This window comes from Leptosomus discolor, chromosome 1, assembly GCF_034619465.1.
Source record: "Leptosomus discolor isolate bLepDis1 chromosome 1, bLepDis1.hap2, whole genome shotgun sequence".
NCBI lineage: Eukaryota > Metazoa > Chordata > Aves > Leptosomiformes > Leptosomidae > Leptosomus > Leptosomus discolor.
The window spans coordinates 9,925,015-9,944,543 of NC_141391.1; the positions used below are offsets into that span (position 1 = coordinate 9,925,015).

At 41.2% G+C, this 19,529-nt stretch overlaps 1 protein-coding gene across 1 annotated transcript; it reads right to left on the reverse strand.

The window, feature by feature from the left end:
* Positions 1 to 1,211: 1,211 nt before the first annotated feature.
* On the reverse strand, positions 1,212 to 18,618 carry CHORDC1 (cysteine and histidine rich domain containing 1). Its single transcript, XM_086475889.1, has 11 exons — positions 18,555 to 18,618; positions 12,952 to 13,001; positions 10,887 to 10,943; positions 10,269 to 10,429; positions 9,570 to 9,670; positions 8,498 to 8,556; positions 7,399 to 7,469; positions 7,065 to 7,170; positions 5,240 to 5,359; positions 4,500 to 4,562; positions 1,212 to 3,974 (listed from the first exon to the last, which is right to left on the reverse strand). The coding sequence occupies exons 1-11, from the start codon at positions 18,616 to 18,618 to the stop codon at positions 3,831 to 3,833; spliced, it is 996 nt and encodes a 331-aa protein (XP_086332015.1). The 3' UTR covers positions 1,212 to 3,830.
* Positions 18,619 to 19,529: the final 911 nt, after the last annotated feature.

A 19,529-nucleotide genomic window follows, 5' to 3' on the forward strand; every position in this document is an offset into this window, starting at 1 on the left:
TACTTTAAAAAGGATCTCATTCCTGAACGGAGATAAAAAAAATTTCAGTAGCAATTAGGAGAGACCAACAATTAACGGGTACAGTATTGAACCGATACTCATGCCATGTTATAAGAATGCAAGCAAAAAAATGCATCATTATGTAGAATAAGTAGATTTCCCCCCCCAAGGCAAAATTCCCAGTAAAACTAATCCCTAAACTACTGAAATGGTGACTTGATAATGTTCCAGAAGATCATCCGAAGGAAGATTTCTTTTTTTTGCCGAGTTACATCAGTGCCATGTAAAACCTAAGAGTCAGGGCGGCCAAACAGCCTCGTGCTTAAACAGTGCATTGACATTAAAAATTCCACCTCCTCCAAGAAGCGTTGTCGCAGATCTAGTACACAACGCTAGGTAGGGCTTAGACACGAGGGAGAAGGGTACAATTTCTGTCACAAACTTGTATACCCGCACAACTTTTTGTAAGAAAAAGGGATTGTGAAGGAAAAGTTTTATATGCACCTGGACGACCGGTCAGTTCTGAGACACGCGCTGTGCCGCGTGCACGTACATGTAAACCCACACTGAGACACGCCACAGCTTTTAAAGACTCATTAATGACAAAAACACAGCTAGGCCACATCAGGTTATCCAGCTTGTTAAATACAGCACAACTGCTGAAAACATGAAAAAAAGGGTAAATTTAACAGCAAGCATTCCAGTACAAGCTTGTTTGCAATTTCGTGTGACCACTACCAGGCAGGTGAAAGCCCAGGCGATCAGAACGCCCTCAGCTCAGTGTCGAGAGGCGCTGTGACTGCCCGGGCACCCCGCGCCTGGCTTCACCTTCTCTCCCCCTTTACCAGCACGTCACAGCCAGCCCCACGTCCCACTGAAGTGCCACCCACCGCTGCCCCTGTCACGAGGCCACTTCACGAAATCGCAGGACCAACCACTGCTGTGTCGAAGCCTGTTCTGAGCAACTGCTCCAAAGGCTCAGCCTCAGCGACGCAGCCCTGGCAGCTCGATGACGGGTGCAGACCTACGGTTACATAAAGCTGCTACGAATCCCTGCCGGTCAACAGGAGCCTCATGGCAGTCTGCACCGTCTGAAAGTGCAACCTTTTATTTGGAAACACAGCACAGGCCACAGAAAACTAGGGTATTATTTGTAAGACCTACACCTTCTTGCCTGATCAAAGCTCGGGGTTTTTTTTTTTTGCTGTTGTTGTTGTTTGCCTACATTTTTAAAGAGGTGAATTTTAAAAGTGGTTTTATTGCCACTGATGGGCAAAGTCATTACGGAACTCCTGAAGTATCTTTAATTTTGTGCTGAAAGTATGAACAACAGGAGGAGAGCAGGAGGAATGAATAAGAAGCAAAAAGCAGAACTAAGGACCACATTTACAGGAGCTTTCTTCTACTTATGGCCAAGTGGACCCAGCTACCAGCAGAAGGGAGGTTGAAAGAGCCTAACAAAAGCTAGGGGCTCCCAGAGCCCGCGGCACTAACAGCAGAGGGCCCATTCATCCACATTGCTCTCCAGTTAGCATTTAGCATACTATGGGAGAATATGACTTGCTTAAAACCAGAAATCCTGTTTTCCCAAGAAACTCCATTTCCCTCGTAGTGCTTTAAAATGGATTTTACATGACGTAAACCTACTGCATGTGAGGATGCAAATAAATTGAAAATAATGTTTAAAAAACGTGGAAAACATATTTAATGTATTTATATATCTATATGGATAGACACACATTTGAACTTGCTTGTTAAAGAGGAGCTTCATCCTAGCATTTAAACATTGCTCATTTTGCTGTCCAAGTTCAGAGCTCTGCACACAAAACCACAGATGGCACGCTGGTAGCTACAGCTCTCTCAAGTTTTTCATCCACCGAAGTGATGGTTCTCAGTGTTATACTAATAAAAGCTCTACTTGTCGGTTCAGGACACATCAGGGATAATTTGTTCAATATTTAGAGGATCATTTGCAAGCATACATTTTTGTAAGCTTTTCCCCTATCACCTCACAGCACCTGACACTTTCAAATTTAATTAAAAAAAGGCATTATTAGAAGTTAATAGAATCTTTCAGGCAGAACTTAGAGCTGGAGCTTCTAATAGGGGCCCAAGGGAGGAAGAAACCACACTCCCTCCAAGTCAATAAGAAAACAGGATCTTGAAATGAAGGTAAAGAAGCACCAAAGAGATTTCATATATACAGCACTGGTGTTACTCCCTTGGTGTTTGGGGATGGTTTCTTTGGTAACGTATTTCCTACCACTTTAAGCATGAAGTAGGATTTCAAGTACTGCTAGAGACAGAACTCTGAGCTCAAGTCAAATTATACCTGCTGGAAACCTGCAAGATTCTTAGAAACCCGTACCTATCTTGGGAATGCCTTTACTACGTTCTGTGTTTCTTCTGGCCTTATTCCAGGTCTGCCAAGGTAGGCAGATGAGCATCCACACATTTCAACAGTCCACAGGACTGCCTGTTTACGTGTGTAAGTTCTGGCACAATAAATAATGCTGCACCTTTTTAAATGGTTTATATAGGAAAACACTGTTTTTCTTTCAGCTGCAACCCAAAATTAAGAAACTCTTTCAAACAGAAAGAGAAAGCAACATTACCGCACGTGCTGCTGCTTGGATAAAAGTCTCATCTTCAAAACTACCCTGTTTCCAGCCACAAATCTTTACTGATGGAGAACTGAAAACAAAAATAAGGTCTTGATTTCCAATTACAGTCTTTTGCTTACGCTATTCAAAAGAAATAATATTTTTAAAGTTTGTTAATTCAAAGGTACAATTATGAATTGAGACAGACATTTTAAAGCTTGTTGTTTGTTTCTCCTAAGATTTGTCCTGTAGATAAATTTAGTCCTTAGTTACCATCCTCACAAACAAGAGCTATTATGCATATCTACATGGAAATAATTTTCCTGAGACACCTACAGTGTGCACTGGCTTCTCCTACTACACGTATCCACCTACTTTGAAAAACAGATCATCATTTTGAATGTTGTAGAACGTATATTCTGTCCTAAAGACTGTCCAGTACATACAGCACCTTGGTAATTTTACAACAGCCTCCTGTTATTCATCCATTTCACCGCCCATTTACTTTCTTATTTCACAATTCAAATACCAAAGGTACAGGAGTGAAAAAACAATAAATAAAAAATCCTCTCTTGACCACTTTGTTTTTATTTTAATCTGATCTCCTGCTTTTACATATGAAAGACAGCAAGGAGTCAGAAAGTACTGAAATCCTTAGCAGAATACCGTTTATTCCATCCCTGCACAGCCAAAAGGTAAAGAAACAAACCTCAAATTTCAGAAGACAAAAACAAAGTCTACAAACAAATGTTCTTTCATATTTATGTTTATGCACCTTTTTATTCTAGATGTAGAATTGCATGCTAATCATGTCAAACTCAAATTTTTGTGTCTGTACTACAGTATGCTTCAGCACTGTAGCTACACGTGCTACCCAGTAGATCCAGTCTAAACTGAACACTTGAATTAACATGCAGGGGCCTGAGAACACGTCTATTTGGACAGTCAGTGCATGGTAGGTAAGGTTGTAAGCAAAGGGCAACAACTCTTTTACTCTAAATCCCCATGGAGACACTCCAACTAGAATAAATACACTCATGGGAGCAAGAGCAGAAATAGCTATTGCCCTTCAAGCTTACACCCCCATTTACTGTGCGTCAAATTTCTTTGTAGAATGGAACATGTGATCTAGCATTAAAAAAAAAAAAATCTATATAAAAGTTAAATATTTGATTACAGTAGCAAGTCACCACTTCATCATGGGAAATAACTTGTCTCTTGGAATCATTATTGATCTGAATTCTCTTTTTTCTGTTGTGTGTTGGATACCGGTAATTCCAGACTTGCCCATAATAGGGGCTCTGCTTTTCTCATAGTAAGCTCAATCTTTGTAGCAGTCATGTTCACGTAACTCCTCTTTACATCGATTACCTAGAACAGAAAACATGTTTCACATTTCAATGTAAGAAACAGACTGCTAGATGCTTGGGAATTCAGGTAGGAATAGCACCTTATCCCTAAATTTCTGCTTTAGGCAGATGGGGCCCCCTCCATTTTCTAGGAGGGTCAGCCCTCTCCCCTTCCCAAACTACAAACATACACCTCTGTGTATGTAACATACACGTTGGTCTCACACACACATAAGCCTGCAGCTACACAGCGTCAAGGGTTTTCTGCAACATCACTGTCATGATGCTGGGATCAGAAAGGACCTCAGGAGGTCACCTTCAGCTCAAAGCAGCACCAACTATGATTGCATACCTGATCACTTGGGGCATTAGATTCAGATTTAAATGTAATTACCGAATGACATGCAACTGAATTTCTTTCAATAACCAGAGTAATGAGGAAAAAGAAACTGTTCTGAAAGACAAGAAGCTGAGGGTTTGTTTTTTTTTTGCTGTTGTTGTGGGTTTTTTCTTTTTTTCCAAATAGAAAAATTATTTTTATACTTACTCCCCATAACTTCACATTGCGATGAAATTCTTTTTCTCCTTCAAATACAATATGGATATTTAACTGAACGGGGAAAAAACATCAGAAAATGTTGTCAGGCTAATAAAACATTTGATACCTGAAGTATGTTTAAGCAAAATACATCACATGAGGGCTCAGATCCTACAACGAGTAAAGTGATCAAATTGTCCTTCAGACACAGAAGTGAGAATCTATTCTAAGAGATTCTGATGCAGTATCATAATCAACAGTGGCCATTATACATCCTAGAGGCTGTATCATTCTCTCCAAATGTGTGATTAAGAAATCAGAGAAGCATTTTAATACTTGGTTAATATTAGAAGCCATGAAACTGCATACCGTGAAGACTGATATTAGGTTACAATAAGCCAAATACAATTAAATGATGAATCTCTAATTATTTACACATACAGTGATGCAAATCCATCACACTCTGGTTTTAACTGCAAAGCCAAATTAAAGTGGTTTTTTTTTTTTTTGGACATATTATATTGCAGCTTTAAAAAAACCCACACGAAAGCACAGATGTCCAAACAGAAGGGAAAAAAAAAGCTATACATACTTGAACAAACACAAATGGCAAGAAAAAGCTGTTACTCAAAAAAGATTCTTATGCTACCTCTGCCTTGTAAATAAAGCAGAAGTCAGATTTTCCTAACTTCAAGCTGCTGTAAGAATTAAAAAAATATTAAAAATTACATCTTAAGGTCGATACTCACCATTGTGCTATTGGCTTCTACGTAACTCAAATCAGGAACAGAGTTTTTAGCATATACAGAAATAGTCACTTCTCCTCCAGTCTGGTGCCAATCATGCCTGCATGGAACTACTTTCTTACCCTATATAAGGAAAAAGGTACAGAAAAGACTTAAAATTGCATTCAGGAGTATTTTTACAAGAGTAATTAGGATAAAAGCCCAGGACTATTTTAACAGCCAATAAGCATAGCTAACAAAGGACCAGATTTCATGTTCAGAGGCGACTGCAAGACTGCATTTACATCTTTTCTTACTAAATATTTCAGCTACTGGTCCCTGACAAACAGTAGAAGCAAGAAAACCAATGCTGATGAGAGAGACTACAGTAAGAAACCGGGACAAAAAGACCCCACAACCCTAAAAAAAAAACCCCAGCAACAACCACCATGAAAAAAGGTTACTTCTTGGATTAACTTCCTTTCCAAGACTACAGTTATCCAGCACGTTGTAGAAAGGAACAGAACAAAGAAAAAAGAAAGCCAGAACTTCAAGAAACTTTCATATTACTGAAGAAAATGATTGAATATTTCCCTCTGTTCTCTCAGGAAAAATACAAGGTGAAAAAACCCCAAACAACAACAAGGTAAAATCAAAAAACCCATTAGCCCATTAATTCAATACACACACACACTAAATACACACATCGTTTCTTAACATCAGGGTAAATTCTTTACAAGAAGCTCTCCCGCTTTAGGCTCACAATTTCAGGGTTTTTTTTTTTTTAAGTCCCTCCTTTCTGTATTTGAAATTAATTCTTAAACACAAGCATACATCTTAAAAGCAAGAAGCAATTCCATGACTTAAAGGAAGGACTTGTGAAGTCACTACTGTAGAGTGAGGTAACAGAACCACACTTTCTAGAATATATTTTTGTTTTCTCCTATTAAATGTTACTGATGTTTGCAGTATCAAACCCATTTTCCCTCAGCAGTAGACAATATATTCGTAATGAGAATTTTGGTTCACCTGACCCCACGTGACCAGCTAATGTTTTTGAAGGAAGTGTTCATTTCCATTATTACGTTCTATAATATTCTCTAAGAATTTTTTTAAAACCTCGATGGAAATATTTTTCACCTTGTAATTCTGGAGTTTGCTCCCACCATTGCCATGAAATACCTACAAACTAAACAGATGCTCTCTCTGTGTTTGTTTTACAGATATATTTGGGAGCCAAACCAAACCACTCAATTAAGATTCAGATCAGAAAAATATTCAGACCTGTACACAGAATCAACATTAGACAGAAAGAGACCCTTCCAACCCCACCCATGGAACCTCACCAACCTCATCTGCCCTGCCATCCCTACCTAAACAACAACTCAACTACTCCGAATGGAACTGGAAGTATAGCTATTTTACTGCAGAACATGTACAGCTGTTCTCTTCACGGTCTTTAGGGGAGGAAAGACTTATAATAATCTTATTTTAGAGTAATATACATGGCATATATTCTATGCGGAATACTGTAGACCTTCTTAACTAACAAAGAGACTGCTTTTTTTCTTTTCCAAATTTGCCCAAAGCACTTTTACTATAAAACAGTGATACTACACGTATCACTAAAAGGAAAGGTTGTGCTCTCTTGCAAGGATACTTCTACCACAGATTACTTCAAACTCCTTTTCTCTGTTGTCATGCAGCGCATAATATCCTCCGTATTACTGCAGAGGCAGCGACCTGTAAGAGCTCAACTACAGTAATAACTCAACCAAGCTACTAAGGACATTTCAGCACTCAAAATTCAGAATGGCCAGCTACAGAACGCAACGTTCATGCTACTTACCGCATCCTTTTTAGTCCATATGTGGGTTCCCGTTGTGCAGCCTTCTTGAGCTAAAAATGTATTGAAGTCAGATGTTTTTCTTTTACAACAGCTCCAATACTTCATCCTTGAAAGTTCGCAAAGTAATTAACAAACAACATTTAGGACACTATTTACTGTGAATACTTAAGATCTTTCTTTTATGCAATATTACTGTTCATTTAGCAAACCCTCCTCAAGCATTGCCATTTTTGACTGCAGAAGAAACACAGAACGAAAACAAGGAAACATCTACAAAGAAAGCAGCAACACATAACAGACTAATTAAAAAAATCAAAGTTAACTGAATACTAACCCTTCATGGAATATAGGTACACCAGAATGGTATATACATACTTCTTCTGTGCTGTGTGGTCCTTCGTATGTCTAGTAAAACAAAACATTTAAAGCGCGTCACTGTTACAGGATGAGGAGCAGAGGAAAAAAAACAAACCACATCCCACAACAGAAACACTGGACAAAGCACTACAGAGCTTTTGCATAAGTAATTTCGGTCTAATGGCTTGCCATAGCTCTGCCAAGTAACAGTTCCATCTTCATTCACAGAAGGTTCCCTGCCACTCCTTTTAACAAGGTTAGTTCAACGGCATACATCAATAGTGACACGATCTACGCTCATAAAGGTCACTTTAGACTCTCAGAGATATCTATCTTTAAAAATACTCTTGACTACTCCGAGAAAAAAAGTACTTAAGTGGAAAATAAATTAAGTTTATCATTCATAAAACACACGGTTTCTCAAAAGGATATACAACTCTGCCACTGAACCTCAGATCAGTTCTTCCTGACACAACCAAGAGCCTGCTGTGAGTTCTCCTCCCACCACAGTTCCAGTAGGAAATGCAAAACCTGTCAGACGTCCAGTGAAATACCTATTTAAATCCTACTGTCCTGTTCCGTACAACACAAGGGTGCCAGTGTAAAAAACTTCCAGTTCACATGACTGTGTAATATAAAGACTAATTTTGATGCTAGAGGTGTTGAAACATTTTCTTTGTGGGTTCTTCTGGCAGGACGCATTAATTGAGAGGATCTGCAGATGCTTCTGACCTATACACAGATTATCAAGAGCAATTCAAGCATATCAATAAGCCACCTCTCACCAATACTATATGTAACATTTTAAGTTGAAACACGTCAGTATCATGGGTTTGGCAAGCTTGCTAGTTAGAAGTTCAGGACAGGCTTCAAAAAAATAATCTTAGACCTAACTGCACGCACAGTACAAAACAGCCCACATTTGTCCATGCTTAAGTGTGTTATCAAACGTGCATTCATTAAACCTGATGGACTTTGTGCCAATTCTAAACAAACCTGTTGCACAGGAAAGGAAAACAAAACTGTGCATTTCAGAGTTTAGCAGCTGGGTTTGCGAGTGGAATTGAACCACTTACTTTTGAACAGCCTGCATTTTTACATGCCGTCCCAATCTTGATTTCATCACTGTCTTCCTCTGTAAACAGAATCACATTATAGAAAGCAGAAACTAAATTGTATAATGTACTAAATATTTTGAGAATTCAAATGAGCTAAGGAATAGATTAGAAAAAAAAAAAAAAAACAACCTCTCAAGCTATTTTCTGCCTGGCACTGAAGTCTGCCAGAAAGGTACAAAGAAACAGAAATTAAGCAAAATTCCAAAATTATTTGTATTATCTATGCATCAGAGTCTAGGTTCTATACCATTACACTGTTTTAAGTGGGGAAAAAAAAAATTGATGAAGGGGATTATTACAGTCATATGGGAAGAGAACAATCACTCATCTTGTTTGGTTTTGTAAGACTAAGGAGGTAAAAGGCTCTAACTGCTGTCTATAGATACAAGCAAGGAATGAACCTGGATACCAAGCAGAAAGAAGAGCTAAATGACAGTTTTGGCACAAGACAAAAAGAGCATAAAATAGCCACAAATGTAGGCTGAAATTAGACAGTGTCTCTTAAGGAGCAGTGCAGTCCTGGAACCAAATTCCAAATAAACTCTGGGCAGAGGGAAAAACAAAAAAACCCAAAAAAACCCCAAAAAAAACCCCCCAAAAAACCCCCCAAAAAAAAAAAAAGAGGAAAAACAGATGAGAGAGAACCAACTAGTTTTCAGAGGAATTTCACCAGTTTATGAAACGCTTTATATGACAACGTGTTTTCAATAACACAGGAGTAGAGTTCATTTCTTGGGAACTCTTTCAGTCACATATTCAGGAATGGATGTTCCCATCAGGCCCATTCTAACCACGAAATCTTACAAAACAGGCAGTTCAAATAATTTTAATGGCAACATACTGCTCCTAACACCCAAGTCACCACATCGTTCACATTTAAACTTCCCAGGCTGGAAGGTATGTCCCAGATTATTAAGAACAAGAACATAATTACATGAAACAATCACTTCAGAAACAAAACAAAAAATAGTATTTCATTTAGTTGTGACAATTAGCACCATTTACCTAATTAACCTTCCCAGATCCTCACCTTTTTTCTCTTCATTTTCTGATGACAGTTTCAGTTTATCTAGTGCCTGCTTCAAGGAAGCTGACACTTTCAGCTGCAAATTTGTCATTGGCTCATCCGGGCTAAAAAAAAAAGTCCACGTATTCATGTCAGCTTCATCAAAAATAACTTGCAAAAGGCCACAAAGTAGTAACTTGTAATCTTGCTATAAGGCTCTTCCTCTCCAACCCCCCCTTACAACAAGAAATCAACAAACTGGATTTGTAAATGCCAATTCTTACTGTTTATGAAAAAACAGACTAGAAAGTCAGAAGGCAGACTCTGCTTTCAACAGGAAATCCTAAATACTTACAACAATAAAAATCAATCAGAAAGACTAAGGACTCTAAATACAAGCTCTCTAATACTACTTTTTAGGACTGCTTCACACACTAAACACAATTGCTAGTGGCCTCTAAGCAACAAGGCTTTAGACTGCAAGTTCTGTTTACTGTGAAGCTAAATGCTGAGAGATCCAGTACTACCTTGTCCTAACCAGAATTCTTCTATCTCATTTTGAGGCTTAAGATTACATCATCAGTGCTACCAAACCCAAACTCTTTTAAAGTTAATTTGGGACTTTTTACACTATATGAAATGTGTAAATCTAAATAACCAAACAAGCCTTAACTTGGCCAATTGACCACAAATTTGGCAAAACTTAAGTTTCATATACTGTACCTTGGCCTTTTAATTGTTTCCAATGGTTTTGGTGCCTGAATTATATGTTCTTGAAACTTGGGTTTCAGTTCAGCTAACTCCTTTCGTTCAGAGGTAGTTTTGACTTCTGGTTTAACAGGCTCAGGAGGTTTCTCACTGTTATGGAGACCCTTTGTACAGCCCTGTTGTGGAAAGCATATGTTTATACGTATGCAGTGTGGTTTGTGTGCACAATTAACAATTGCCAAAAACTGCAACAAGTTTTCTTGATTTACTTCTTCAGCTTGCTCTAAACACTGGCTGCAAAGGAAATCCTACAACTACAGTGGAAAATATCTTCATTCGGACATACATTAAAGAAAAACACATACTTTCTGTAATCAAGCAAAGAAACAAAACCCATTGACTTTCCCTCATTGTAAACAAGCATCTAAATAGGTTTTGATAGAACTAATTACAATCACAAGCTTGAAAATGAGCCCCGACTTCAACACTATATCAAGAAAAAATAGTGCATGCAAGATTTAAGACAGCTGAATGCAAGTATGCACATTTTAAACATGTAAGCATATGTACCATTTAATATTGATCAGTGTCATTTGACCAGTATAAAAATTGTAAATAATCATGAGTACATACCACAATGCTTAAGAAGTCAGAAAAGTCTGTTGTTCTTCTCTTACAACATGACCAACCCTATAAACATTTTGGAATAAAAACAAAACAAGCATGACTACCTTAAGTGGCTTATAAAAAGCAAAGGACTGATTATATTCCTTGACAAGATGCAGCACATCATGATTGGAGATTATTTTCATCCCTTCTTTGGACAATATTATCATTATTTGCATTTTTAAAAGCCAGAGAAACCCGGTACACCTGCCATTTCTAGCTCACTCAACACTGCCTTAATCAGAAAGTTCGGGAAACGTGAGGCAGTATTTCCATGACAAGTTAGTGCCCACTCTGTACAACAGAAAGTAGAAATGCTACTTTATCTCATAAAGTAACATGTAAGCAAACCAAGCAAATACTATACTTAAGACTAGGCTCGCTCATGGCAGAATGTACAGGCCCCCTTCCCAAAATGATGAAGATTTTTTCCCACCTTGAACACTAGTCAAGTCTTTCAACTGTTTATTTCCCACCAGAAAGCTGGCTGGCTGCACTGCATAGCCATCTATCCAACCACATCAATCAACCGCATTTTTCATTATATAACCCAGAAATCCGATTTTAGAGAAAATTATCTTGTCACTGTGCATAATGTATCTTAGAACTTAAAGAACCTTACTAAAGGCAACAGACTCATAAATGCACTACTGCTTTGAGAGCTTAAGCAGTGCAACACAACGAGTTTTAGGCAGATGGTTCTAAAACATCCTCAAAATATCAACTATTTCCACAGTCAAGGAGACAAAATGTTCACTCTGCCCACTTAAGATTATCTAAAATTCATAGCAGGAAGAAAACTGCTCATACAAAACTATGATAATTTTTTAATTAGGCCAAGAGATAGGCTAAGGAGAAGGGGGAAAGTCGTACTTGTTTCACAAACAGCGTGTATACAAGAGAAAGAGGGAGTAAACACAAGCTTTTGAGGTAACTATAATTTCTGTCTTTATAATTAGGCAAAAGTTTCATGTACCACGTTATGAGTGAAACTTTAATTTTGTACAAAAGTTGCCATAGTTTACGTAACTGTATTGTATTTGATCTAACGGCATCTGTCCCAACGTGCCAGCAGCACACAATGGCCGATTCCACAGTCCCGTACTGCAATGCGATTAAGAGCTCACAGAAAACATGCTGCCCAGCACATGAGCCCAAAAGCCACCACATGATGGGACAGGGATGAGACACACGGCCAGTAGAAGCAGTTCCCACATACCAAGACATGCTCGCCCCAGAGCTGGCTTAAATAGCAGTTTGGAGTCCTAAGAAAGGTCCCTCAGGCTACATCTGTATTCATACAGTAAACAGCGCCAGGCTCCATTTCTGGACATCAGATTTCTGACCATACACAACTAAATTCTAGGATGATCGTAGTGTCTCAGATAATTCCCTGAAGGCACTTTGGATGCATCCAGTAGCTCCTGAAGCAGGAAAACAGTTCAATATAAGGAACACGGGCTATGCAGTTGGCCTAAGCACTGGAGACCAGTCACAGGCATATTTAATTCACTACTGAAGATGTAGCCCACGAATTCTGGACTGCTGCATCAGAGGTGTGAGTGACCAGGCCCAACGTAACCAGCATTCTCATCTGGCCAGTAACAGAACACCATTATTTTTACAGTAGGCAAACGTCACGGACACATTAGTGCTCTTGCCACACAAGACCACAAGCAGCTTGTTTGAATTCCAAGCAGGTTAATTAACTGAAAGAGTATGACAACTCTCAACGCCTCCACCGACCTATTCAGAGGACCTAATTAAATGAGACACCTAAAGTCAATCAATAGGAAACACAGGTCATACAAATTTGCATGACATTTAGACCATATGAGTACAGTTTTTAATTTCTTCCTCAGGTTTGAGTAAGTGTGTTTTTCTAATTTCATGGGGTTGCTCAAAACGTGATAGGCTGAACACCAGATTCTGTAACACTGAAAGATTTGGAATTAACAGGAAAAAAACCAAGCATACCATTTCGCATACATGGGAAAAAAGGTAAGATTTAAAAGGATAGTTGCATACTTACCTTGAGAGCATCATGAAAGACTGGCACACCTGGATGATACGTGCATGAATCTAGAAGAAAATGACTATTATTAACATTCAGGCATACCACGAATCTTTATTCATCTGATCACAAATCCAGCAAAAATTTCACACTTGCAATTCATGTCTGCCATGAGCTGTCTCACTTCCCCACGTGCACATAATTATGAAGGAAAATACAGACTCCACAGAACAATCTTTCTGAGTGCATATATTAAACCTAAGTAATCAAGATTTTTTTCTTCTGTATTATACAACACAAACCAGAAAGCAGGCATCTAAGACAAACTTCTACTTCCATACAGAGCAAGTCAACTTTCCATGGACCACCCCTTGCCTTCATCAATAATCAGTCCTTACTGGTAATCCTGTGGCCACTCAACAGACATAAAATACTGGTTTACAGCACCAAATATCTCTATTTCCACCTGATCCAGGCTTTCTATCTAGAAGTGTTCTGCTAAAAAACTCTCTTAACACAAATCCTGAGTTCATTATTTTATCCATGATAATTAGCTTGTTCTTTTTCCAATGTTTGCTGCATCCTAGGTCACTTAAGGACTCAAACCCAAAGGCTAGTCTTCCACATACACAATACAGACGTGTCAATACTATTAATTATTAATAGGTTCTGTACAATCACTACACTGAAACACAACTTCCATTAAGGGAAATGCTTATATGCATAGATGTTTATCAACATTACAGCTTTTTATGTAGCAACTGTTCCTTTTTTAATTCTGTATTTGTTCAAGTTAACATAATTGCTTTGATTATATAACTTCTCTTTGACATACATTGCATGGATAATACTATAATGACCTGATGGAAAACACTAGCTATCTTTTAGCCTTTAAACAGAATTTTTCTTGTTGTTAGCTAAATTTAAGAGTGACACAAACAGTAAGAATTTTTACAGTAAGCCCCCATAAACCAGAAGAGTGAAAAATATCGCAATGTGCATAATAGGAAGCAAAGAGAAAAGTGATAAATACTTTTATTAGTAATCTGCCTACAGATATTACAGGCAAAAAAAAAACCCAACAAATTTTGTTGGTTTTATTTTTTATAAATATGTAGATTTTTAAGAAATCTTGCTTAGTATAATTTTCTTTAATTCTATATTCAGTGCTTAAGTCTAAGGCACTAATATAGCCTGACAGACATCCATTCGCACCTTAACTTAAAAGGCACAAGTTTTGGGACATTAGTCCTTCAGCAGGACTTATAAACATATCCATGAACTTCTACCAACTCCTTCAGCTTCAGGACAAAAAGCTGATGCTGGTAAACCTCACAGGAAAACTGAAGAAAAAAACCCTGTGGTTATTTTATGTAAAGAGCCCAGGACTTCTCTGCTAAATCAAATAAAAATAAAAGTAGTGGTTATTTTTTTCCAAAAGTATGCCATCACAAGCACCATGGTAGTAAAACTAAGCTCTGTTTGCAGCAAAGATTATTTCTAAATCAGACGACTTAAATAAGCATTTCTAATCCCTCACAAGCACGTGGCTTTAAAAGAGAGAGGTGCTGCTAATCAGTGCAACGCTTTTAGAGACCAAAACCACCTTATGATCCATTAGCTCGGGGTGGCTACCCTCCAGCTCCCAACTCAGACACCGACAAGCATCTATTTGTCCATCTGGCCAAGGCCAACCTTTTCTCCTTGCTCCCTGCAGCCCTCTCCGCAGGAGGAGCAAGTGACAGTCCGCTTTGCTGCTGCCTCCTGAGGGCCATACCTGCTCAACAACCGAAGGTGCTGAGGCAAGGAGCTCTGCAACGCCTCAAGCAGCAGCAGTGGGCCGTACCCACTAAGCAGCCGGACCGTTCTGCGTACCAGAGGACAGTAAAACACCAACTTGTTTTCACTCCTACTGAGTCAAACAACTCTTATCTGAGTAAAGTGAACATCCATAAACGTATCTCATCTCAGACTAGGTGTGGAAAAACAGGAATTTTGGATACACTGATAGCCACTCAGCAGTTAAAAGCACGTTCTATTTCTGATTTGTCTGAGTTCACATTCCAGCCTTTGGTTGCTATTCTATATCCTTCACTGCAAAAAAAACAAGTTACCTCTCCACTGCTATTAATATCTTCCCTTAACCAGGAAAAATGTAAGGTTTTTCAAAGCAAGCCATTTTCTCTCACACTCAGATAATTTTTGGAGATGCAAGTACCACAAATTTTCAGTTTGTCTGGGTTTTTTTTTTTCCTTTTTTTTTTTTTAAATTCTGATTTCATACCCAAGCCAATCCACTCTCACAATGCACACACTGCTGTCTGCTCTTACCTCACTGCTACAACCTTGCTTACTCATTGAATCACTTTATCAGTCGTTTTGTTAAATGTCAAAGTAGAAAATGGTACAGGTCACTTAAACTTAGAGGTAATTACAACGAAATCCTGTCAAGTTCTTGAGGAATGTGGTACCTGCCTATAACTTGCAAACCAACCTGCTATCCTGTGGAAACACTCCGGTACTTCACAAGCTATGCTCTACAGCCCCAAAGCAATGGCAGGCCATTAAACCGGATGAACTTCATCCAGCACCTTGAGGAAGTCGATACCTCCAAGTGGTTGCTGAAGCTAGGAAGCTAATTCCACTGAATTTCTCACAGTATTGGAAAAAAACCCATAGAAAGCAGGACAACCGTGGTATGGCAAGAACTTATAAATAGTTCACAAAGAAAAGAAAGGCTCAGTCTGAGGAACAGAAAGCCATGGCGAAGACAGAAGATCAGGGGGTGCACTTAACAGGAACGAAGTTTGAACTGTGGGGACCAGAGAAGCTTAAAGAAAACTGACTCTGGGCAGGCAGATTCCAAAAATCCACACTATCATTTCTTGCAACTACATCTCTCACTCACATCACCTCAGATATATATTAAGTAAGTTTTCATCAGCTCTGTGATCACGTTTATCCTGTGGGTGCAGCATCACTAAGTTTGACCTAAGGAGAAAGGGTATAAACAAACACAAAAGAGTATGTGCTTCTGTTCTGGCAATGGACCAAACTGCATTAAGAAAGAGGCAAATTATAGCCTAAACAAAAAAAAAAAGTTGCAGTACAGTGAAGAAATTGAGACAAACAGATATACACAATTTCAGTCTGTTTCTGCACACCATCTTTTCAACTGTCATTAAGCAGCACTGCTTTCAAACCTATGCCAAAGTGTGCACATATTACCTCGTAACAAAGTATTAGCGGCAAAATTTGACCTGGCCTTGAAATGGATTAGAAATGTGAATAAGTCATTCACAGGAAAAAAAAAAATAATCCCCAAACTTACTACCACTTTTGAAGTTAAGTTCTACCTTCTGTGCCAGGTGCTGTACAGGTCTTTAACAGTCTGGATTAATTAGTAATTAACATATCTAAACTGCATATGAAATTTGTACCTTGCCAGGCATGCCGCAGATGAATTCATAACTCTGCACTCAGTCACAAGTGTGAGGACATACCTTTAATGCTTTCCCTCAGGCTGTTTTTTCTGCCTCTCTTTAAGAGGCATACAGTCCTTCATGTCAGCCAGTTGCCACTTGCTCATTTTTTGGAAACAATGAGAGTTTCTACAGAAAATACATGCATATATTATTTCAGTCATCAGATTCTGAAGAGATTAATGGCCTCTTACATCAATCACCACCACGGGAATACACTGCAGGCTGAATGTAGGCAAAAAAACCCTGAAAGATCCAGAACTGCTTTGGGGCAAGAAGGCCTTATTTTCTACCTATTTTGATTTAAGAAAACTTCCTAATATATTTAGCCTAAACTTAACTATTGGATTACATCAATGCAAAATTTATCAAAGGGATAAGTATTTCGGTGTTTAACACATATACTAGCTTTAATCCCCACAACATTTCAGAGGTAAATCCAAACACAGTTCTGAAACACAAACATTTGAACTTGACAGCCATACACAGCTAAGCGTGGACTTAGACGCCTAAGCAGCGATCATCCCACTGACCTTGGTGAAGCTGAGGGATGACCAAAGTTACAATCACTCTACATCCGCAGAAAATGTCAAACTGTTTTCTGAAGTGGTCTGTGAATAACTACGTTCACCTTTAGAACTGCTTAGTCTAGGACACAGTAATTCCAATCAGTGTTCCAGTCACTTACTGAAACAAACTTCATATCAACAAGCTGTTTTCCCCAATCCAACCACCACGCAGTTAGCGTAGGGCCATGCCAACCAGATCAAGTCTGCTACAACTTGGTCACAAACATAGAAATACATGGTAAACAACTGTTATTTTCACAAGTACAGACCATGAAGCCCCAGTGAGATTTTTTAGTATAAAAGCCCCTGTCTGCTTTGTCTTTTGGGGCAAAGGGGTGCAGGGGGTGCTCTTGGAAAAGATCGCTAAATGGAAGCATTCCACAACCGTGCCTGCTTTTCCTGTTACTAACATTAGTGAGTCTTACTCAAAATGCTGCCCCTCTCTTTGGAAACATTTAGCTCAGAAAAACAAACACACTTTATGCCACACTTCTTAATCACAGAATATGCACAGGCTAGAACATGCAGCCTACTTCTAATCTTGTGGATCACTAAAAATTAAGCTAATGCAAAGAGGCCATTAGAGAAATTCAGCCAACAGAGTCACTTTACAAACCAACTGAGGGCAATCCCACTGAAAACTCAGATCACCCCTTTGCAGCCTCCGTGGAATTATGAAACCTAAACTGATAGCGCTTTAAAGGTGTTTTGCCAGGTACTGGACTCTCAGTACACATAGGGGAAACACTGCAAGACCTCACAGTGCTTGGCAAAGCAGACATACACAGACCACAAGATACATTTAACTACCTGCTACAAGCCTACATACTACAATTTAAAAAAAAAAAAAAAATCAAAAAGTAGTTGATAACTGCTATGTATGCAACACCCCCAGAGGCCCTCAAAGGAAAAACGTCTGTTGCTCAAGGCCTCCAGTTTCCACCTTTAGAACATGACAGTAACGTTCAGAACTGCTTCTCACTGCCTCTTTTCCCTCATGCTGCTGGGAACAGCTTTACCATCACCGAAGAACCTCAGAGGCAGGCTCGCCGCCCGCACCCAGGGCACAGCTCCCCGCCGGACAGGTCTCGCTGCCCAGGTGCCGCCCGCAGCGGAGCCAGTCCCGGCACCGCTTTCCCTCTCCGGACTACCCCCCCCCCCCCCCCCCCGAAGCGACAGAGAGCGCCACGGGAAAACACGAGTTTCCCCAGGGACAGGCGAGCCGGGACCAGCACCCTGCAATAACAGGCGGGAGGGAGGGAAGGACACACAGACAGACACCCCCCCCGCAGGCCAGGGCTTTCCCGGCCCCTCAGTGCTGACCGCCCCCAGCGGCCTGGGTGACAGCTCGGCGCCCGGGGAGGACAGAGAGCGCGGCGGGCACGCCGCAGATCGCCCCCCAAATCTCCTCTGCACATCCCTCGTAACCCACATCCCCCCCCTCCCGAGAAGCCCTCCCGCACCTCCTCCAAAGCCAAAGCTGGGGGGGGGGGGGGGGGGGGGGGGAACACGGACACGGCAGTGAGGGAGGCACCCCGCACCCCCTTCCCCCTCCTCCCGCCGCTCTCACCCTCCGTATTGGTTTCGGGGTCGAAGCGCTGGCCGCAGCCCCGGTTGTAGCAGAGCAACGACATGGCGGCGGCGCGGCCGGCGGCGCTCCCTGCCGCACCGGCCGGCAGAGCGGAGCCCGGCGGAGCGGGAGGCGGCAGCCGGAAGCCGCGCTGCGCCGGGGGACCGGGCAGCTCCCTCAGCGGAAAGAGCCGGCCGGAGCCTTCCGGAATCTTCACGAAGCTTCGGCGGAAGGGGAGAGCGGGCAGCCGCGGCTGCGCAGGCGCCGCCGCCCGGCGCGGGAGCCGTTGCCAGAGCGAGAGGAGGAGGAAGAGGAGGAAGGAGAGGAAGGCTCCGGCTGGCAGGGCGCCGCGGGGCGCATGCGCACGGCGAGGCGGGTGGGAAGCGAGTGTGTGGCGGCGCGCATGCGCGGCGCGGCGGGGACGGGATGGCGGCGGGGAGAGCGGGTTCTGCCGTGCCCCGGGCGACTCTGCGGCCTCGCCGCCCGCGGCAAGGCTGGCGCCGGGCTGAAGCGTCCCTGGGACGGGACGCCCTCCGGGCGCAGCAGGAGGCGGCGGGTTGCCGCCGGCCGCCGCCGGTGCTCCCAGGGCTCTGTCGCGCCGCGCCGGCCTTCTCACGGCCCCGCGCGGCGGCTGGGCCCGGCGGTGCGGAGGGGCTGGCGGCGGGATCGCTGCGGGAGGGCTGTGCTCTTGTGCGGCGTGGAGTCGACGAGCACTTCGGCCTGCGACCGGTGCTGGGGCTGGGCTGGCGGGGCGCAGGTGCAGCCTCTGGCGAGTTTTTAGCTTCTATTTGAGATGTAGGTTGTCTAAGCCACTTCAAAGTATGTCGGGCTACATAAAACGACTGTCCTTGGGTGACTATGAATGCCTACTTCCTAAATGTCTGTGGTGGATGCAAGTTTAATTAAAAAAAACCCCAAAACAACACTTTTGTGTATGTGTTAAAGGATTGGCTCGTTTGTACAGAAACAATGATG

Bases quoted from the DNA above. Each gene is read 5' to 3' on its own strand.
- CHORDC1 (XM_086475889.1), bottom strand. From the start codon at position 18,618: ATGTCGTTGCTCTGCTACAACCGGGGCTGCGGCCAGCGCTTCGACCCC. The intron at 10,944-12,951 runs GTAAGTATGCAA...AAATGTTTATAG, and splicing joins TCTTTCATGATGCTCTCAAG to GGTTGGTCATGTTGTAAGAG. The intron at 9,671-10,268 runs GTACAGTATATG...TTTTTTTTTTAG, and splicing joins GAAACAATTAAAAGGCCAAG to CCCGGATGAGCCAATGACAA.